Genomic DNA, 21,364 nt, shown 5'->3' on the forward strand with positions numbered 1-21,364 from the left:
GGGAATGGTTCATCCATCCTTGCCTTTGGGAAACAAGTTAGTTCTTGGATTCCTGAGGAAAAGGTCTGTGGCCATTAAGGAGATTGGTCATTTGCTGACTTTATTTTTTACATTTAACCTGTCTCTGCAAAGTCTCTCATCTGAACAGTATGTGTTATGGGAGATTGAAGAAGTAAATACTGGCCATGGCCATGTTTGTATCCTCCTTCCTGGGTACAAGGCAACAGGAGTAACTAAAGTGTGACATTAATTAGCTGCAAAAAAGATTTGTAGGTATCGGGAACAAATATAGAGGACTTAAATGTGGATACTACCATAGCTTCACAGAATGTGTCCACAATCATTTTAGTCTTCCAGATACCTGATTTTTTCCATACCAATTCAAAGAACTATAGCATGTTATCAGGCACTACTATAGGATTTACTTGGTTATGACTGCCTTCAGTAGTTAAAACATATATGCAATAAAAGTATCCAAGTATATTCTCCTGGCTTTTCTCCTTAAAGACCTGCATATAGGCCTGGGTTTAGGAAATACAATTGGTATTGTCTTTTGAGCAATACTTGCTACTATTTTTTTTTTATGGTTTATATGGGCATTCTAATCTAGTAATATTTACACATTTGTTTTACAGCCTTCTAATTATTTATGGAAAACTCCAGAAACAAATCAGTAGCCAGTATCTATGAGCAAATTCTTTGGATTTTCCTTTAATTTTGGAAATCGAGAAATAGGTATTACCTTGGTATTACCAAAGGGTCCAATCATAGAAATAGTAAAAATCTATGATATAAGATAGTTGTCAGTATTTCTGATTACTAAAAACATTCAGTGACATTAATAAGTGTTTTAGGGGCACGTGGGTGGCTAATTCAGTTAAGCATCCAACTTTGGCTCTGGTCATGATCTTGCAATTCATGGGTTCAAGTCCCACATGGGGTTCTGTGCTGACAGCTTGGAGCCTGGAGACTGCTTTGGATTGTGTCTCCCTCTCTCTGCCCCTCCCCCATTCTCTCTCTCTCACACACACACACACACACACACACACACACTCACACACACTCACTCTCTCTCTTTCAGAATATTTTTTAAAAGTTTAAAAATGTTCTATATTGCAAAGAAGCACAATAGCTTTCTATTAATTGAACAAAAGTATTACATTTGAAGAAATACAAAATAAGTTGAACACTGCTGATGTTGACCCAAAATTTCCCCTCAGCAGTTCCAGATGTAACTAGATTTCTGCTTGAAAAATGCATATAAAACTACTGAACTCATTCTTAAATTTAGGATGATAAAACATTCAAATCTAAGTTGAAGATAAAATCTTTTCGATTGTGAAGTTATGAATTCCTCTAAGACTTAGAAAACCTAATACTTCGTTCCTTTTATAATATTTAGAGGTCCTTTATGAAATTGTTAGCTCTTGTAGCATGCTTATGGAGTATTGTGTAATAAGGCCACCACTAATAATCTTGGGGAACTTTTCATTGGCAGAGGATCATGGGTATGAAATTCTTATTATGAATAAAATTGGAGGTTATTGCAGTTAAGTTTTATTGGAAAAACAAATTTTCATAATATGAATATTCTTTCTTTGTAACAAACATTAAGATTTTTGGACTAGTAATTGAGAAAGTTTTGTCTCCCACCTTTGTAATACTGAAAAGGAACCAAATATTATGTGGGCCTTTGAAGAATACCATCGTAGCACTGTGCTCAGAAAAATGTGGGGAAAATGAAGTAAAAGCTTGATTTTCCCCCTCCTCCCACTGCCTTTTACCATCAGAGAATTGGTTTGTAGCTGTACTTTTCTAGAGAGGCGAACAATATATCCCTCTTATCCACAATGTGTTTGTAATTCACTATACAGTTACGTTTAAAGCTTTTTTGCATTCTGTTCAATTTTTGGTAAACAAATTAAGGGACTTGAGCAGGGTCAAAGATGTAGGATCAGTAGGCAATCATTCCTAGATAGAGATACTGACTCCATGTAGAATGCTTTTCTTCTCCCTTAGATCATAAGCCCCACAAAAGCAAGGGGACTATGCCCACCCCAATCCTGACGTTTCCTCAGCATACTGCGTGTGGTAGAATTCAAACATTTGTTCTATAGATAAAGAACTGTTTGATCTCATGAGAAAGCCATCTGCTGCAGTAAAATAATATATTTATTTCTGATAAAATAATTTTCAAGGAAAGTAGACATAAAATGAACTAGAATTTATGCTGGCCATTACACTTTCTTTGTCGTGTATTGTCAAGCTGTTTATCAATCTGATAGTCACTTGACTATCTGAATCTTAGAGAATGAATTTATAAGATTAAGGAATTTGAGTAGGTGAACCTAGCTGGAAAATTCTAGATGTGATTCAGATTCTAAATTTCTTCCCAATTCTGAAATCACTTAGTAAGCAAAGACCACAAAATTTTCAGGTTATAAGTAATAGACAATGAATATTAGAAAATTTAAAATTTTTAATAAATGTGCTTTGTTCACAAAAAGTGAAAAAATACAACAAACACAAACATACAGTTTTCAGGTATGCCACCTCCCACTGTTTGGCAACTATGGTAAAAACCACTTTTGATCTAGTCATGATCCTGAAGAATCTAACCAAATGATCATTTAGTTTTGAAACTCCAAATTATTTTGGAGAATCCTGTTGTGAAACAGGAGACCTTTTAAAACTTACTTACATCCAAATGAAATCATTCTTAGGAGTACCAATCCAGTATTAGAAGGCTTTGTTAACGTCTGTCATTACATACACAATCTGGCACCAAGCCACAGGACTGCTTATATTTTAACACTTAAACATTAATTGGCTTTGGTGGAATATGTATTAGTTTAAATCCTGTACCAACCTAATTTGAAGCTGAATTTACAGTAACAAATGATATTTATAAATGCAAACAAATTTATACTAAGTGGGAGTAGGTTTTATAAACAGACTTTTCTTTAAAGTACTACTTAAAATATACATCATGCACACTTTGGAGCATAAGCAGAATCAACATCTGTAAACAATCAGAAGAATTTATAGCACCAACATTTTAGCTGTAACACAAAGGCTGACTCCAAGATCATACACCAGCCTCTCAAAAGCACTGTTGTCATTTACTTTCAAAGCACTTTAATTAGATACATTGTTTTCTTTGCCCTTAAGATTGTATTCAGCCAAGTCAAAGGAAATGGGCAGTATGGTAAAAGGGGTACTACCAAAACACAGTCTTGTTACCTTAACACTGTTTTTTTTTCCTTTCTTTGTGGGAGCTACAAGACGTGACCTGTAGTGCTTAATTGGAAAGGAAAGTCAATCCTACTTATTTACTCTTAAGCCACTGAAAGTAAATGAAACCTTCCACGTTATTCTTCACATATTTGAGTAATCAATACTGCATTTAGTCAACTGACTTTTTTAGGTTAATTACAATCCTGTAACTTTCATTAATTTAGAATGAGATTTCATGTGAAATACTGGGTATATATACCCAATGATTTATATCTTAAAGGGTAAATTTTGTATTTCTAAATAAGTTTGACATTCAAAGTTAACTACAGCAACTCACAATAAGCACAAAAACATCAGTTTTACCAAAGAAGTGCAGTTTATGAAATTTAGGATCAACTATTGAAAATGCAAGTTTCCTTTAAACACACACACACATACACACACACACACACACACAAACATTAACCATGAATTCTGAAACTGCGATATTTCAGTGCAAAAACCTCAGTATGAGGTAATTTTAATGTAATAACCACTTGAAAAAAATCCACACAGTGGCACTCTTAAAAATGATAGTTTACATGACAATTGCTGGCTGACAAGACAATGTGGACTAAATGTTCTTAGCTATTTAAACTAATCTTGTCTTGTTTGGACATTTTTTTCTCCTTAATCACTTCTGATTCAGAAACACAGAAAGTCAGTTATTGATGTGGAAAGGGAAAATTCCCACAGCCAACTAATTGGTTTATGTATTCAAAGAAAATTTTATGCTAGAATTCTGATAGAAATTAGACTACCAAAAGGTTGAAACCATTTCATGAGCTTACTAGCAGAGGGTTAATTTAAAAATTTTCTATGTAATTCCAGACTAGTAGTGCAGCACACCTCCTTAATGGAAAGGTGAGGACCCTAACATGGTTGGTCTAGACAGAACATAAACTCTTACAAGTGCAAACCTTTTCACCAAGGTGTTACAGGTCAGGATTGAGTACTGTTCCTTGCTTAAAAAGAAAATTTTGGAAATGAAAGCTAAATTTAAAAAAGGTAAGAATGAACTCTCACAGTAAAATACACTTAACACCAAGGCCTAAATCATTATCAAAGATAGGAACATTCTACTTGGGCAATGGTGTTTATTGTACTGTACTAATGAAATTAGAATACATACTTGGGGGAAATCTTTCCCCAAATGTCTGATGCTGAGAAACGAGCAAAAGAGGGGGAAAAAAATCAATTCTAAAAAGTTGAAGAAATGCTGGTCATCAGATAAAATGGAACAGAAAATGACTTTCTGTAACATAACAATTTTTCTAGAAAAGAGAATAAGTGCATCACAAAACAACTAAACCAGTCTATCTCTGTGTCACATTTAACTTGTGAGTCATCAAAGTGCAAGCTACATCTTTCTACATATCATTCTCATTGCAATGGTTTAAAGTCAACACTGAAAAGATTAAAAAAGGGAAAATACACAGCAAGTTATGCTTCATTTTTCACAATAGCACTAAAGAAAAAAGGTACCTTTCTATGATATCTTAGTGCTAAATGCTAAAGTAACAATGGTTTCTGCTATGACAGGAGTCACTCTGCATGAAACTTTAAGCTTTCTATATAAGAATAAATTTTAAAATCCAGAAGTAGAAAAAAATAGCAAACTCTGTAAACCTTTGCATTTTTCCTATGCAAACCAGGTTTTAAGTACTGAGTTCATGTTAGTATTTCTGATTAGTGTAAGCAATTAGTTTAGGAGTCTGGACTGAAAGGGCCTTTTACTTTGATATTAACTTAAAAGTAATATGGGATCTTCTAGCTCATAGAAAGGAATAGAGCTGGCTTGACTTTCTCCAGAATCTGAGTCATAGGGAGCATCAGGGAGCTCTGTGAAACCATATGCTAGTTGTTCATCTTCTATATCTGATCGAACGTAGCAGGAAGGGTTAGAATATTCCTCTTCTTCTATACTGTTGAAATCTTGAGGAATATATAACATCCCTGGGTAGTTCCTACTAACCAAGTCACTTGTGGTTTTTAGGGAGATTTTTCTAAATGCCATCAAATGCATATGTGAAAACTTTGAATACTTGAAACGTTTAAAGCCCAGGGACTCTATAGCAATCTTCCAGCTTTTCATCATCATAGCATGACGGTTCTGATGGGAGGAATCAGGTGTGATGATAAGCAATAAACCGTTTAACACTAATAGTTCATGGGCTTTCTTGCAGCAAATCCATCGTTGGTAAGGTGATGGAAAATAAGAGAGAAGAAGAGAGAAAACAACCACATGGAAAAGTTCTCCAGGAAGAGAATCAATAGGGTTTTTCAGCTGCTTCAAAAAGGCATCTATAGCATCCTGTGCAAGCTGGAGAGGCTGCTGAAGCTGCAGGTTCAGGAAGTCACATTTATATACACTCTGCAGAAAGGAAAAAAGGACACTTTAGGAATTTGAAAATTACTTCCACCGTATCAGAGATTTTACACCAAACTAGTGGACAGCATTTCTACATAATCCAAGCTTTACTTCTGAAACTTTCCCTTCTAAATTATTCTACTTGCACAGACACTGAACCTAAACTTTTACTCCAAATAATCTTAAAGAGCAATCAAGCCTGGAGAACTTCTATTCAAAAATAAAAAAATAATTATTTCTGCGGAGCAATTTGAAATTTGGGTAAATGTTTTCAGGAATGATTTATCTAAACTTAGTCATATTTACATTCACTTCAACATTTACAGTTCTCAAAAACAGGTCAATGTAAAAACTTTACACAAAAATACCATGAAATAAAGGTGAATCAAAGATATCAAAGAAGATACTGAAAGAAAGGGGTGTTATAAATTCATAAAAGAACAAAACTTTCGATGCCATGAAAAATGTCTTTTAAACCATTAACTGTAACTATCTTAAAAGTAATTTTAATTACATTTATTCTATCAATTAATACCTGGTTTAAAACTACATATTAGAATTAAATTATGACCATGGAAAACACCACAACTAAGGGAATAAATAGCACTGAATAATTTGCTGAATATTACAACTCTATGAAAATGATCCAGAATAAAAATTTAAACTTAGATAAAAATTAGTTGCCCTCTTCATAGGATACTTGAGGCCCTTATTCTTGCTAGTAACTAGACAAGCTGGCGACATATGTGGACTATAAATTAGGCAAAGTGATACATAAAGTTCTATTACACAGAAAAAGATGTATGTTTTCCTTTTTCCATTTGCTTTTTCCTCTTAAGATAGCTTTACTGAAGTATAACTGACGTACAAACAAGCATGGCTGATGCACAACCATACTGATTGGTGTATGTTTTGACATTTAAGCATTCGTGAAACCATTCCTATAATCAAGTTAATGAACAGACTAATACTCCCTGAAAGCTTCCTCATGAGCCTTTATAATCCCTTCTTTGTACTCTTCCTGTTCTTCTTCACCACTAGGCAATCACTTATGTGATTTCTATGACTATAGTTTGTATTTCATAGAATTTTATATAAAGGGAATAAGACACCATAATGTATTCTTGATTTGCCTCGCTTCTGTAAGTATGCTACTGTATTAAGAATATATTATAGTTTGTTCATATACCTGCTTATGTACATCTGGGCTATTTCTAACTTTTGGCTATTCTAACTTAAGCTGCTATGAATAACTCCTGTTTGACTTTCAAAGGGCATGCTTTCATTTCTCTGGGGTACAGATCAAGGAAAGGCATGGCTGGATCATATACTAGTAGGTATGTGTTTAACTTTAAAAAGAAATTCTAAGACTGTTTTCAAAAGTAGTTAAACAGTTTTACATTCCTACCAGGAGTGTATGGGAATTCCAGTTCCTCCAAATATTCATCAACATTCGGGATAGCTAGCCTTTTAAATTTTAATCATTGTAATAGAGGTGTGTAGTGGTATACTGTGGTTTTAAATTGCATTTTCTTAAAGAGTAATAATATTCATCTTCATATGTACTTATTTGTCATCTGGAAATCTTCTTTGGTCAAGTGTTTATTTAAATCTTTTGCTCACTTGGTAAGTGGGTTGCTTTACATGAAAAAAAAACTGTTTTCTTATTCTGAGATTCTTTATTCTGGATACAAGTTCTTAATCAGATGTAGGACTTGAAAATACTCTCAGATTGTGGCTGTATTTATTCTCTTATCAGTGTCTTTGGAAGAGGAAACGTTTTACATTTTGATGAAGACCAATTTACAACTTATTCCTTAGTGCAGTGTTTTTGGTGTTCTATCTAAAATTTTTTTCCTGACTCACTGTTATATAAAGTTTTTCTTTCAGTGTTTTCTTCTAAAAGTTTTATAGCTGTATGTTTTACGATTAGGTATGTAATTAATTTGAATTTACTTTTGTATATAGTGTGAGGTATGGACTAAAGTTTTTCTTTTATATATGGATAGCCAATTGTTCCAACCACCATTTGTTGAAAAGGCTATCTTTTCCATCTGAGTTGAAAATTAGTAGTCCATAAATTTGGCCTTATTTATGGGCCATACGAGTGTCTGTTCTACTTCATTGATACTCTTGCCACCAATGCCACAGTGTTGTGATTACTGTAACTTTTTCATTTAAAATTTTTTAAAAGATGTTTATTTTTGAGAGACAGAGTGTGAGCGGGGAGAGGTAGAGAGAGAAGATGACACCGAATTGGAAGCAAGCTCCAGGCTCTGAGCAAGCTGTCAGCACAGAGCCGGATGTGGGGCTTGAACCTACAAATCATGAGATCATGACCTGGGCCAATGTTGATGCTCAACTGACTGAGCCACCCAGGTGCCCCGGATTATTGTAACTTTGAAATAAATTTGAAAATCAGGTAGCGTTACTCTCAAACCACTGTACTTTTAAAAAGTTACTTTAGCTAATCTAGGTCCTTTGAACTTCCTCAAAAATTATAGAGTAAGTTTTTTAACTTCTATAATAAAGCCTCCTAGGATTTTGATCAAGATTGCCCTGAAACTATAAATAAATTTTGGGAAAACAGATGTATTTACAATATTGGATTCTTCCATGAATAAACATGGTATATTTCTCTACTTATTTAGGTTTTCTTTAATTTCTCTCAATAATTTACACTTTTTGGGGTGCTTGGGTGATTCAGTCAGTTAAGTTCGGCTCAGGTCATGATCTCATAGTTCATGAGTTCGAGCCCTGGAGTGGTTATGCAGACAGCTCAGAGCCTGGAGCTTGCTTCAGATTCTGATTCTCTGTCTCTCTCTCTCTGCCTGTCTCCCACTCATTCCCTCGCTCTCTCAATATTAAACATTACAATTTTTTTTAAAAAATTAGTTTTCAATATATATTTTATATAAATGTCTTACATTAAATATGTCATATTTTTGATGCTATTGTAGATGGTATTGTTTTTAATTTCTACTTGATTGTGGCGTGTGTGTGTGTGTGTGTGTACAAGTTGACTCTTGTCTTTTATCTTGCAACTCTGCCAAACTCCTTTATTCTACTGGCCTCTCTCTAGATTCCATAGAATAGCCTAATACATGTTCAATGTCAAGTGTGAATAAAGACAGTTTTAGTTTTAGTTCTTTTGAATCTTGATGCCTATTGTTGCTTTTTTTTTTTTTTTCCTGGCTCTATTGCACTGGGTAGAATTTACAGAGTATGCTAAATAGAAGTGGTGAAGGTAGATGCTCTTTCCTTGTTCTAGTGGGGAAAGCACTGTTGCTTTATTATTAAGTATGATGTTAGTTGTAGGTTTCTCAGACAGCCGTATGAGGTTGATGGAATTCAATTCAATCCTTAGAGCTTTTATAAGGAAAGAATGTTGGGATTTTTCAAATGTTTTTCCTATGCCTATTGAGATCTTTTTTATTAGTGTGCTAAGGTGAAAAAATTGTCTTTTGAAGTGCTGTTTGGATTACTACAGCTTTCTGTTATAACCTGAAGCTGGGATTGTGATACCTCCAGTTTTTTCTTTTTCCAGACTGCTTTGGCTATTCAGGTCTTTTGTGGTTCCATACAATTTTAGGGTTTTTTTTTTTTTCTAGTTTTGTGAAAAATGCTGTTGCTATTTTGACAGGGATTACATTAAATGTGTAGGTTGGTCTTGGTAGTATAAACATTTAAGCAATGTTTGTTTTTCCAATGCCTGAGCATATAATCTGTTACCATTTATTTGTGTCATCTTCATTTTTTTCATCAGTGTTTTAATAGTTTTTCCCTTTACTTCTGAATGGTAAGTTTGCCAGGGAAAGTCATTGACTGGCAGTATTTTTTCTTTCAGCCTTTTGAATATAAAATGCTACACCCATCTGGCCTGTAAAGTTCCTGCTGAAAAATGTGCTTATAGACTTAAGGAAGTTCATTTGTATGTAGTAAGTTGTTTAAGTTGTTTTTCTCTTGGTGCTTTTAACGTTACTTCCTTTTTTCATTCTTTTTCTTATTGCTGCTCTGAATGTGTGAGTTCCACTGCCTTGTTTTCAAGTTGATTGATGCTTTTGCTACTTCTAGTCTCATGTTGAATGCCTCTAGTGTATTTTGTATTTTTTAATTCAGTGTTTATATTCTTCAGCTCTGTGACTTCTATTTGGTACCTTCTCATATTTTCCATCTCTTTGTTGAAGTTCTCACTGTGTTAGTTCATTCTTCTCCTGAGTTTGGTGGCATCTTCATGACTATTACTTTGAATTCATTTTCATGTAAATTATGTATCTATTTCATTAATTTTCTTCCCCTACACTTTTTCCTTATTTTTTCCATTTGGAACATATTCCTTTCTTCATTTTACTTGACTTTCTGTTGGTTTCTATATAGCAGATGATACCATAGCCTCTTCCAGTCTTGAGGGAATGGCCTTGTTAGGAGATGAAACTTGTTATTCAACCCTGCCTCAGATCTTGGTTGTCTTTTTAAACCTTTATGCTTGTTTTAGCAGCCTGTTACATTTTTAGTAGCTTCCAGTAGTTACGGATGTGCCAAGACCTGTCAGTGTCTTGGTGGGGGATGATCTCAGCACCTAGATTCAGGTGGCCTAGAAGCCAGACCTTCAGGCATCAGGTTTTAAAAGATGCAAATATAGGGGCGCCTGGGTGGCTCAGTCAGTTAAGCCTCCGACTCTGGCTCACGTCATGGTCTCATGGTTCATGGGTTTGAGACCCGCATTGGGCTCTGAGCTGACAGCTTAGAGCCTGGAGCCTGTTTCAGATTCTGTCTCCCTCTCTCTCTCTCTCTCTGACCCTTCCCTGATCACCCTGTCTCTCTCTCTCTCTGAAATAAATTAAAAAAAAAAAAAAGTATGAAAATATATACAGTCCTGTGGGAAGACAAATGTACATCCTCCTGCCCCCCACTGGCTTTGAGAACCAGGCAATCTGGAAGTATCCCCTGAGTGGGAGTCAAAGAGTGTATAAGGTGTATAAGGTGTTTTCTGGGTGACAGTGGTGAGGTAGACCAAGGCTGAGGGAGAGTGCAAGATGGTGTCTCAGCCTGTGTTTTGAGAGCAACTCCGTTTGACATTAAATGTGCCAAACTTGAAGCAGGTCTCCAGGCTAAAGCCCCAGAACAAGCAAAGAGGTGCCCTTCACAGAAATAGTGGGGAGTATGCCTCAGTCCGTGCAGTGCCCTGGGGGTGAGACTCTTCTAGCCTGCCAAGAACAATCTCTCCAACTGCCATAGTCTCATGGGTCCCAAGAATGCAAGTCTTCCAACCGCATCCCAGCCACCAGAGGCAGGTGATCAAGGGATGCTCCCTAGGAGGCAGCTGCAAAAACTAGCATACCAGATGTGTGTACAGTTCCCCTCCAGGAGACCATGGCACTTAGGAGCACAGCAGAGAGTGAGCTCAAAGACAGGGCCCACCCTCAGAAGTCTCTAGAAAAGATTATAGTTAGCCCCATGACTTGTGTTTAATTAGAAGTCTGCCACTCAGGCTGCAGTCATGGTAATTAGCTAATAATCTTCCTTCACAGTAAGACTGAGATCCTGGGTCTGATGCCTCTTGCTGTGCTGTAGGGGTGATAGCTGTTGAGGAACTTTCCTCATTGATTACAGTTCTGTGGGACCCATCAGTGTAAGTCTTACTGACCACCACAGCCAAGTGATGATAGAGATTTACTCTGGCAGTAGTCACAAAAATTGAGATGTGAGACAGAGAGCATGAGCTCCTTTCTGGGTGACACACACTCTACTATTACAGTGCCATGGTACAAGGAATACATGATTCCTTGGCCTACAGAGCCAGGAGATCAAGAGGGCAGCCTATGATACTATCTATCTCTAGAAATTACATTTGGTATTTTTAAAGTATGTTCTGTGTCTCTAAACTTTTTGTACATCTAGGATATAGTCATGCTGTGCCTATTTAAATGTCCTTGTTTCCTAATTTTAACATCTGTCAGTTCAGGGTTGGTCTCTGTTGATTTATTTCCTCAATATGGGTCCTATGGCTAATTCTTTATTGGATGTCCAACATGGTGGATTTCTATCTTTCTGGGTGTTAGATGGCATTGCACTGCTATAAATATTCTTGAGCTTTGTTCTGGGATGCAGTTAAATTACCTGGAAACACTCTGATCTTTTGGGGTCTTCTAAGATTTGTTAGGTGGGACTAGACCATTGTTCAGTCTAAGACTAATTATTTTCCAGTACTCAGGCAAGCTCTTCTTTGTACTCTGCCCAATGCACTTTGATTCTTCAGGTTTCTAGTGTGGCTGATGGAAACAGGTACTATTTCCACCCTATGTGACTGCCAGGCACTATAACCTCTACCTGTTTTGAGTGGTACTTTAAGTCTCATGTAGTTTTCTCATTCATATCCTATACTGAGCACTACTCAGCTGAGTACTCAGGAGGACTCTTTGCCCTTCAGGTCTTTGGAGTTTTCCCTCTGTGCAGCTCTCCTATAATTGGTACTCTGTCCTATGAACCCTAGCTGTCTAATTCTCCCCAGGACTCTCAGTTCTGTCTCTACAACTCAGGGAAACATTTGGGCTTTGCTTGAGATTCCATGTGTTATGTCCCAGAAATTTTAAAGGCCAAATAGTGGATTTTTGTCTCTCATGTCTTTCATCAATGGATCATTGTCCTTTATTACCTGATATCTAGTGTCTTGTAAATAAATTATTGTGCATATTTTGTCCACTTCTTGTTTGAGGTAGGGGGACAAAAGATCAATCTGGTTCTTATTACTCCATCTTGACTGGAAGTGAACATATCTTTGTTTTAAAATTAGTTATAGTGGGGCGCCTGGGTGGCTCAGTCAGGTCAGCAGCTGACTTTGACTCAGGTCATGATCTCACAGTTGTGAGTTTGAGCCCCATGTTGGGCTCTGTGCTGACAGCTCAGAGCCTGGTGCCTGCTTTGCATTCTGCCTCCCTCCCTCTGCCTCTCCTCTGCTCATGCTGTGTGTCTCTCAAAAATAAATGTTAAAAAAAAAGTTATAGTATTATGAACTGTGGAAACCTGATTCTACTACTGAACTTCTGTATTGTTAGTTCTTTTGCGTTCCCCAATGACTTTACAGTTGCAAGTTTATATCTATAAACAAATTTAGTATTTAATATTTAAGCCCAAGGTTTAGAGTAAATGGTTGTCACATTTCAGCAGTCCCTAAAGGACATCTCTAATGTGTCTTAAGGAGAGAAGAAAATCCCTGTACAGAGCCAAATGCATTTTAAAAGTGTATCTCCTGACGGCACAGGAATTCTCTGCAATGATAAGCTAAGAACAGCTGTTTTACCATAAAGCAAACATTTGCTCATCAATCAGAAGTAGAGATAATGGTAAATTTTATTAGCATTTCTTGATAAAAATTCAAGAAAAGATTCAAATGAAAGTTAAATCTCCATGCAGGAACTTGTCAATAATAATGGCAAACACAGCACTCATTTATGTAACAGGCACTGTACTATGTGTTTTAAATACTTCTTTTCAAGTAGACCTAGCAATGGTGCTATGAAACGTGCTCCATCACTAACTCCATCATACAGGTGAGAAGAAGGGCTCAGAGATGAACCCCAACCTGAAAGATTCCATTACTGTATTCAAGAAGTATTTAATAAGTACTTCATGCAGTAGCTATTCCTAGACGCTAGGTATATAGCAAAGTTGAAAACCAATCCCTAGCCCAGAGAGTTAACACTGTAACACATACTCTCTTTATAACATTAAAAATGCAATTTGTGGGGCACCAGGGTGGCTCAGTTGGTTAAGCTTCCAACTTTGGCTCAGGGCATGATCTTAAGGTCCATAAGTTTGAGCCCTGCATCAGGCTCTGTGTTGACAGCTCAGAGCATGGATCCTGCTCCAGATTCGGTGTCTCTCTGCCCCTTCCTTACTCACACTGTCTCTCTCTCTCAAAAATAAATTTAAAAAAGTTTTTTTTAATCCAGTTTATAAATTTTTGGTGCCTAATGCTTTATCAAAGTAAAATGGCAAACATGAACTTTTATCATTAAGAAATCTATTTTAAAAGTAGAGAAAACAATTTAACTAGTTTCATCTACTATGTACAAATAGCTGTGATTTAATAAAGTTTTGATGGTGTTCAAAGTCCTTGCTCTGGACATCATTCCATAATGGCTCCACATCAGAGTACACTTCAGAAAAGGGTAAGTAAACAAAAAGCCTAAACCTTACAGCTACCTGGAAATCTTGGCAATCTACTAGTCTCTTGAATACAGCAATAGATAACTAGGAAACAAAATAAAAACCAGTACCATATTCGTCAACTAAATGCTCAAAATTAATTCATGGAATATGTATTTGCTTTTGAAAAAAATTCCTTATCAACTTGTAAACAGGAAACATACTTGCTATTTCAGGAATGTAAAAGACAATGTAAGTATATGTAGGATCTTCAAGTCTCAAAATAAACAGAACTATGCATACCTCTACAGCAGGTACAATATCTATGCCAACAGTTAGAAATTCTTCAAACTTCAGAAATGGGTTAAAGCAGCTGCCAACATCAAGTAATCTGATCTTTCCTGAGGTCTGTAGCAACCTAAAAATAGATTATTTTCAGTTTGACTTTTATAGGATAAAACTGAGTATAAGAAAAAAATTGAAACGTGAGAAAAAGATCATGTGAATAATTAAATTTTTGGTCTCAAGGTTCTTGTACACATTTAAACATTACTGAGGGCCCTAAAGACCTTTCATAAATGTCAGGTGTAGGTACCAAAAATACCATCTCTGAAATGAAAACTGAAGAGTGAAAAAAACTCATTTAATATATGCAATAGGCTTTTAAAAATGTATATTATACTTTTTAAATGAAAAATCTAGATTAGAAAGATAATAAAAAGTGAAGAGATGTTTTATATTTTTTCAAGTCTCTTTAATGCCTGGCTTAATAGAAGACAGATGAATTCATATTTGGGGTTTTGTGTTCAGGCTGTTGTATCCTATAGTTTGGAAAACTCCACTCTACACTCATCAAAGAGTAAATAAAGACAAATGGTATCTTAGTATTATAAAAATAAATTTTCACCCACAGAAATCCTGGAAGTGTCTAAAATCCCCAGACCACTATTTGAAAACTGTCCTTAAGATAAAAGAATTCCTTCACAAATCAAATCTCATTAGTCAATATTATAATGTCCTTGGACTTCAATTTAATTCGTCAGTAAATTAAAGGGATCAGAGAAGAGATCAATAGTATTTTTAGTTATGAAAAATTTTTATTGTGTGCTTATGTCCAAAAATGGCAGAAAAAGGTAAACAAAATTAGAAATAACTGTTATAAAGTTGGTTGCCTGCAATGAATCTCAATCTATGTAGCAGCATGTAAGAATAGAGGAAATGGTGGATTTTATTTGGACCCAAGCTCATAGTCCTAGTGTTCAAAGAGTAAATCAATAAAATTCAGCTTGAGACAATATGCCATTTCCATTGATAATACAACTTTCTATGTAAGATTTGAGAACATACTGGAAAAATAAAATATAGGAGAATGATTAGGTAAAAATAGAATTGTGGTTCTTTGAAATGTGGAGAAAACCTGTCCAGCTTCTCTTCCTTACATCTTAGCTACCATTTTCCTTTGGATCCACTGAGAGACATTAAACTATAGACAGGTTAATCTCCTGAAAAAGGTACTATAAATCAAAATAACAAAGTTGATTTTCTTTTCAGAAAAGGAATGCAATAAATAGGGGTTACTATATTATTATTTTTTACCAGAGCTTGATGTCCTAGCATTTTATAGAAATGACCATACTTACCATTTGACAGAGTACATGGCAGTGTATAGCAACATAAAAACAATATGAACTAATTAAAATATTTTTGTCAATAAATTTTAAGACCTCAGCTGAAGAAGAGCTATAAGGGTCTAAGGTAAAAGCAAGTTAACTGAAGAGGGCCTTCATTTTCTGTATCTGTAGAAAGATTAACTACTTTTGACAATGACCCTAGATGAATGTTCTTAAAAGGAATAGCTAGCAACTCCACCAGTGAACAGAGCTGCTCCTAGGGCTTAAGAGGTAATTTCATGTATTACAGCAACTTGGGAAACAGTATGTAGTTTGGGTGATAAAAAGTACAAAAAATCTGTAAAGTTGAATTCAGTTTGGTAATACTTGAAACAGTATAATATACTAGGTTCCAAGGAGGTAAAGCCAGTGGCATAGGTTCCAAGCTGCTAAACAGAGCAAAAGATCCAGTAGATAGTGGCCACAGAAATGCCTGGCATTTAGCTGACATTTGTTGCTGAATTCATAAAAATTTAAATACCCAAATCTTAAGTTAGAATAAGTGAAGATCTAGAACAATAGTAACATTATAAACACTATTAGATAACCCTAGCCCCAAGATTAGAAGGACCAAGAGCAAGAGTTCTGGAATCAGAGAGATTAAGACCAAAACCTGATTGTCCTTGACCTGTATAATACGCAGACACACTAATAGGGTAACCATACTTATGAGTTATTTCCAATATTAAATAAAACCACACATTTATAATGTTTGACCAATATTTGCCACATGGCAAGTGCTCAAAAAGTGGTAAATATTGTTAGCTGTTATTGCTACAGATGGAATTTTTTGTGGTTCATCCACTAGTGATCTTCCTAAACATAATATAGAATTTTCTTCATATTAAATTATATAGTAGTTGATTCTGGTAAACTGGCTAGTAAAATATTTCTGATGGTCTCTTAAAAAGTGCTTCTTGTAAATTTTCTATCTGGATGGAGTATCTAAATCAAGTTAATTCAACATTATGATACAATCACCAATAGCATTACCATGGATTTATTAATTATCACTATGTACTTAGTTCATTTCAAATTCTTTAGTTTAGCTCTTTAGTTTTTTATTTGCATTAAGCACATTTACAGTCTAAATAATCACCAAGTCAGCATCCAAGTAATTACCATCCAGGTCAAGAAATAAAACCCTGACTACACCCTGGAAGCAGGACAGTCCCCGATGACGCTCCCTCCGCCCTTTGTGTAACGGTAGCTGCTATCCTGATTTTCATGGTAATCATTCTCTTCATTTCCTTTTATAGTCTTAACCTCTAACCATATGCCTCAATAATATAGTTTTGTATTACACATTTGCTTTTGTGACATTCTTCTTTCTTGGAGAAATGTTTTTCAAAGTTTCATGCTTCTTGCTCGTTACATAAAGGAGGTCTATACTGTGACATGAGGTAATTAAAAGGTTAAAGACTGAGAGAAGTGAGAGAGAAGCAAAAAGTTACATACGTGGGAAACCCCATAAGGCAATCCTTATATTCAAAGAACTGAAAGGAAAAAACCTACAACAAAGAATACTCTTTCCAGCATGATTATCATTCAGAATTGAAGAGAGAAAAAGTTTCCCAAACAAAAGTTAATCACCACTAAACTAGCCTTATAAGAATGTTAAAGGGAATACTTTACACAGAAAAGGTCATAAGTAGAAGAAAATTACCAACAAAAATATGACAACCTAGGTATAAAATGTGGAGGAGGGGTAGTAAAAAGTTCTTTTAAAATGTGTTCAACCTTAAGTGACCATCAACTTAATGATTAACTTATACACTTAGGATGCTTTATATGAACCTCATGGTAACCATAAACCCAAGATCTAGAATAGCTACACAAAAAATAAAGGGAAAGAAAATCAAGCATAATACTACAGAAAGTCTTCAGTCACAAACAGAGCAAGAGAAGAAGGGAACAAATAACTATAAATACAAGGAAAAAATTAAATGACAATAGGGAGACACCTATCAATAATTAATTTAAATGTAAATGGTCTAAATGTACCAACTCAAAGGACAGTGGAATGGATAAAAAAACAAGTCCCATCCATATGCTGCCCACAAGAGACTCACTTCAGACTCACACACAGAATGAAAGTGAAAGGATGAGAAGAGAGATTCCCTGCAAATGGAAGAAGGGGATGGGGGGGCGGAGAAAGGGGGGCAGGCCATGGTAGCAATACTTGTATTAGACAAAGTAGACCTTAAAACAGAGTAACACAACACAAAGAAAAGTAGTACATAATGATACCTTTATCAATTAGATCTAATCAATCCAACAACTGGATGTAACAATTCAATTATGCACTCAACATTAGAGCACCTAAAAACACAAAGCAAATATCAAGACATAAATGGAGAAACTGAGAATAATGCAATAACAATAGGACTTTAACACCCTACCTCCATCAATGGATTCATCAACAAGGCAGAAAATCAACAAAAAAACCCTCTTTGAGCAACACATGATCCCAGATGGACTTAACAGCTACACAAAACACTTCACCCAAAAATGACAGAATAATCATTCTTTTCAAGTATATAGGAAACATTCTTCAGGACAGATAACATGTTGGGCCATAAAGCAAGTCTCAAAAACTGAAGATTGAAATCGTATCATGCATCTTTTCTGACCACAATGGTATAAAACCAGAAATTGATCACAGGAAAAAAACTGGAAAAAACACAAATGGAGATTAAACAACATGCTACTAAACAGCCAATGAGTTCATAAAGAAATCAAAAGGTATATGAAGAAAAATGAAAACAAGAATACAATGGTTCATAATCTGGGACACAGGGAAAGCAATTCTAAAAGGACATTTATAGTGATATAGGTATACCACAAGAAACAGTCCAACCTTTACACCTAAAGAAACTAGAAAAAGAAGAACAAAGGCCAAGGTTAGTAGAAGGAAGGAAGTAATAAAGATTGGAGCAGAAATAAAGAGACCCAACAAAAGAGTATATCAATAAACCAAGAGCTGATTCCTTGAAAAGATAAACAAAATTGATAAACCTTTAGCCAGACTTATCAAGAAAAAGAGGATTCAAATAAATACAATCAAATGAAAAACAAAAGACAGTATTAGGAAAATTATATGTCAAAAACTGGACAACTTACAAAAAAATGGATAAATTCCTAGAAATACACAATCTTCCAAAACTGAATCAGTAAGATGTAGAACATCTGAACACACTGATTTTCAGTAACAAAATTCAGTCAGCAATAAAAAAAAAATCTCCCAATAAAAGTTTAGGACTATATGGATTCACAAGTGAAGTCTACCATTATTTGAGGAAAAATTAATACCTGTTCCACTTAAAGGAGTCCAAAAACTTGATGAGAAAGATTCCCATATTCATCTTACAAGGCCAGAATCACCAAAGACACTACAAACAGAAAACTACTATAGGCAAACATTCTTGATAAACAGCTGCAAATATCCCCAACAAAATATTAGCAAACCTTTGCATTCAACACTCCATTAAAAGGACCATTCACCATGATCAAGTGGGAAGTACTACAGGGATGCAAGGATGCTCCAATATCTACAAATCAACGTGATATAGAGCAACAACAAAAAGGATAAAAACCTTATCTCAACAAATGCAGAAAAAGTATCTGACAAAATTAAACATGTTAATGATAAAAACTCAAAGTCAGTTTAGAGGGAAAAACCTCAATATAATAAAGGCCACATATGAAAAACCCAGAGTTAACATCATACTCATGGTGGAAAAAATAAAAGCTTTTCCTCGAAGATCAAGAAGGAGACAAGGATGCCCACTCTCACCACTTTTATTCAACACAGTACTGGGAGTCCCAGCCACTGCAATAATATAGGGAAAGGAAGTAAAAAGCACCCAAATTGATAAGGAACAAAACTCTCATTATTTGTAAATGACACGATGGTACAAATAAAAAGCCTCAGGGGCGGTTGGGTGGCTCGGTTGGATGTCCGACTACAGCTCAGGTCATGATCTCACAGTTGGTGGGTTCGAGCCCTGCGCTGGGCTCCATGCTGACAGCTCAGAGCCTGGAGCCTGCTTCGGAGTCTGTGTCTCCCTCTCTCTCTGACCCTTCCTGCTCATGCTGTCTCTCTCTCTCTAAGATAAATAAACATTAAAAAATTTTAAAAAGCCCCAAAGACTACACCAAAGAACTACTAAAATAAATGAATTCAGTAAAGTTGCAGGATACAAAATTAATACACAGAAATTGGTTGTATTTCTTACACTAGTAACAAAATAGCAGAAAAACAATCCCACTCATCATCACACCAAACACTATAAAATACCTACGAATAAACTTAACCAAGGAGGGGAAAGACCTGTACTCTGAAAACTATAAAACAATGATGAAAGAAACTGAAGATAAAACAGGTCAATGGAAAGACTGAAAAAATTAATACTGCCAAAATGTCCACACTATCTAAAGCAATCTATAGATTCAATGCAATCTATATCAAAATACTAACAGCATTTTTTAAACAACTAGAACAAAAAAACCCCCTAAATTTGTATGGAACCACAAAAGACCCCGAATAACCTAACCAATATTCAGAAAGAAAAAGCTAAAGGTATCATAATCCCAGATTTCAAGATATACTACAAAGCCGTAGTAATCCGACAGTATGCTACTGGCACAAAATCAGACAACAGATTAAGGGAAGAAAAAAGTTCAGGAATCAACCCAAGCTTATGTGGTCAATTAATCTACAACAAAGAAGGCAAAAAAAAAAAAAAAAAAAAACAATGGAAAAAAGACCATCTCTTTCAGAAATGTTTGAAAAACTAGATAGCTACATGCAAAAGAATAGAACTGGACAACTTTCTTACACCATACACAAAAATAAACTCAAAATTGATTAAAGTCTACAATGTGAGACATGAAACCATAAAACTCCCCAAAGAAAACCTGGGCAGTAAACTCTCTGACATTGGTCCAAGCAACATTTTTCTAGGTATGTCTCCTCAAGCATACAACTAAACACCAAAAAACCCCAAATAATCCAATTTAAAAAAAGGCAGAGGACCCGAAGAGACATTTTTCCAAAGATGACATACAGATGTCCAAAAGACACCTGGAAGATGCTCAACATCACTAATTAGAGAAATGTAAATCAAAACCACAGTGAGCTATTAACACCTGTCAAAATGGCTAGAATCAAATAAACAAGAAATTACAAGTGTTGACAAGGATTTGGCGAAAAAAGGAACCCTTGTGCACTGCTGGTGGGAAGGCAGACTGGAGTAGCCACTGTGGAAAACAGTATGAAAATTCCTCAAAAAATTAAAAATAGAACTACCATATGATCTAGTAATTCAACTAAGTATTTACCCAAAAAATATGAAAATATTTTTTGAAAGATAAATATTTTTTTGAGAAACATAAATCACTATGTTTACTGCAGCATTATTTACAGTAGCCAAAATACGGAAGCAATCTGTTTCCTGTTTCCATTGATGGAGAAATGGATACACACACACACACACACACGAATATTCCTCAGCCATAAAAATGACTGAAATCTTGCCATTTGTGACAACATGGATGGACCTAGAGGGTATTAAGCTAAGTGAAATAAATCAGAGAAGGAAGAATTCCACATGATTTCACTTATATGTGGAATCTAAAAAGCAAATGAATAAACAAAAACCAGAAATGGACCCATAAATACAGAGAGCAAACTGTTGGTTGCCAGAGTATGTAGGGGGAATGGATAAAATGGGTGAAGTGGCAGTGAGGATGCAAGCTTCCAGTTATGGGAAGAATGAATAAGTCACAGGGATAAAAGGTATACTGTGGGGAATATAGTTAATGGTATTGTGATAGTATTGCATGGTGACAGATGGTAGGCTTAAGGTATAAAGTTGTCAAATCCCTACCCTGTACA

General features: G+C 35.4%; 1 protein-coding gene across 1 annotated transcript in view; it reads right to left on the reverse strand.

The window, feature by feature from the left end:
- Positions 1-2,459: 2,459 nt before the first annotated feature.
- SAMTOR (S-adenosylmethionine sensor upstream of mTORC1) overlaps positions 2,460-21,364 on the reverse strand; it is a 136,729-nt gene continuing 117,824 nt past the window's right edge. Inside the window, exons 5-6 of the mRNA XM_077752216.1 lie at positions 14,099-14,213; positions 2,460-5,650 (exon numbers count right to left, since the gene is read on the reverse strand). Of these exons, the coding sequence (XP_077608342.1) occupies positions 5,021-5,650; positions 14,099-14,213 (745 nt within the window). The 3' untranslated portion in view covers positions 2,460-5,020. The remainder of the gene's footprint in view (positions 5,651-14,098; positions 14,214-21,364) is intronic.

This window comes from Crocuta crocuta, unplaced genomic scaffold, assembly GCF_008692635.1.
Source record: "Crocuta crocuta isolate KB4526 unplaced genomic scaffold, BGI_CrCroc_1.0 scaffold397, whole genome shotgun sequence".
Classification (NCBI taxonomy): domain Eukaryota; kingdom Metazoa; phylum Chordata; class Mammalia; order Carnivora; family Hyaenidae; genus Crocuta; species Crocuta crocuta.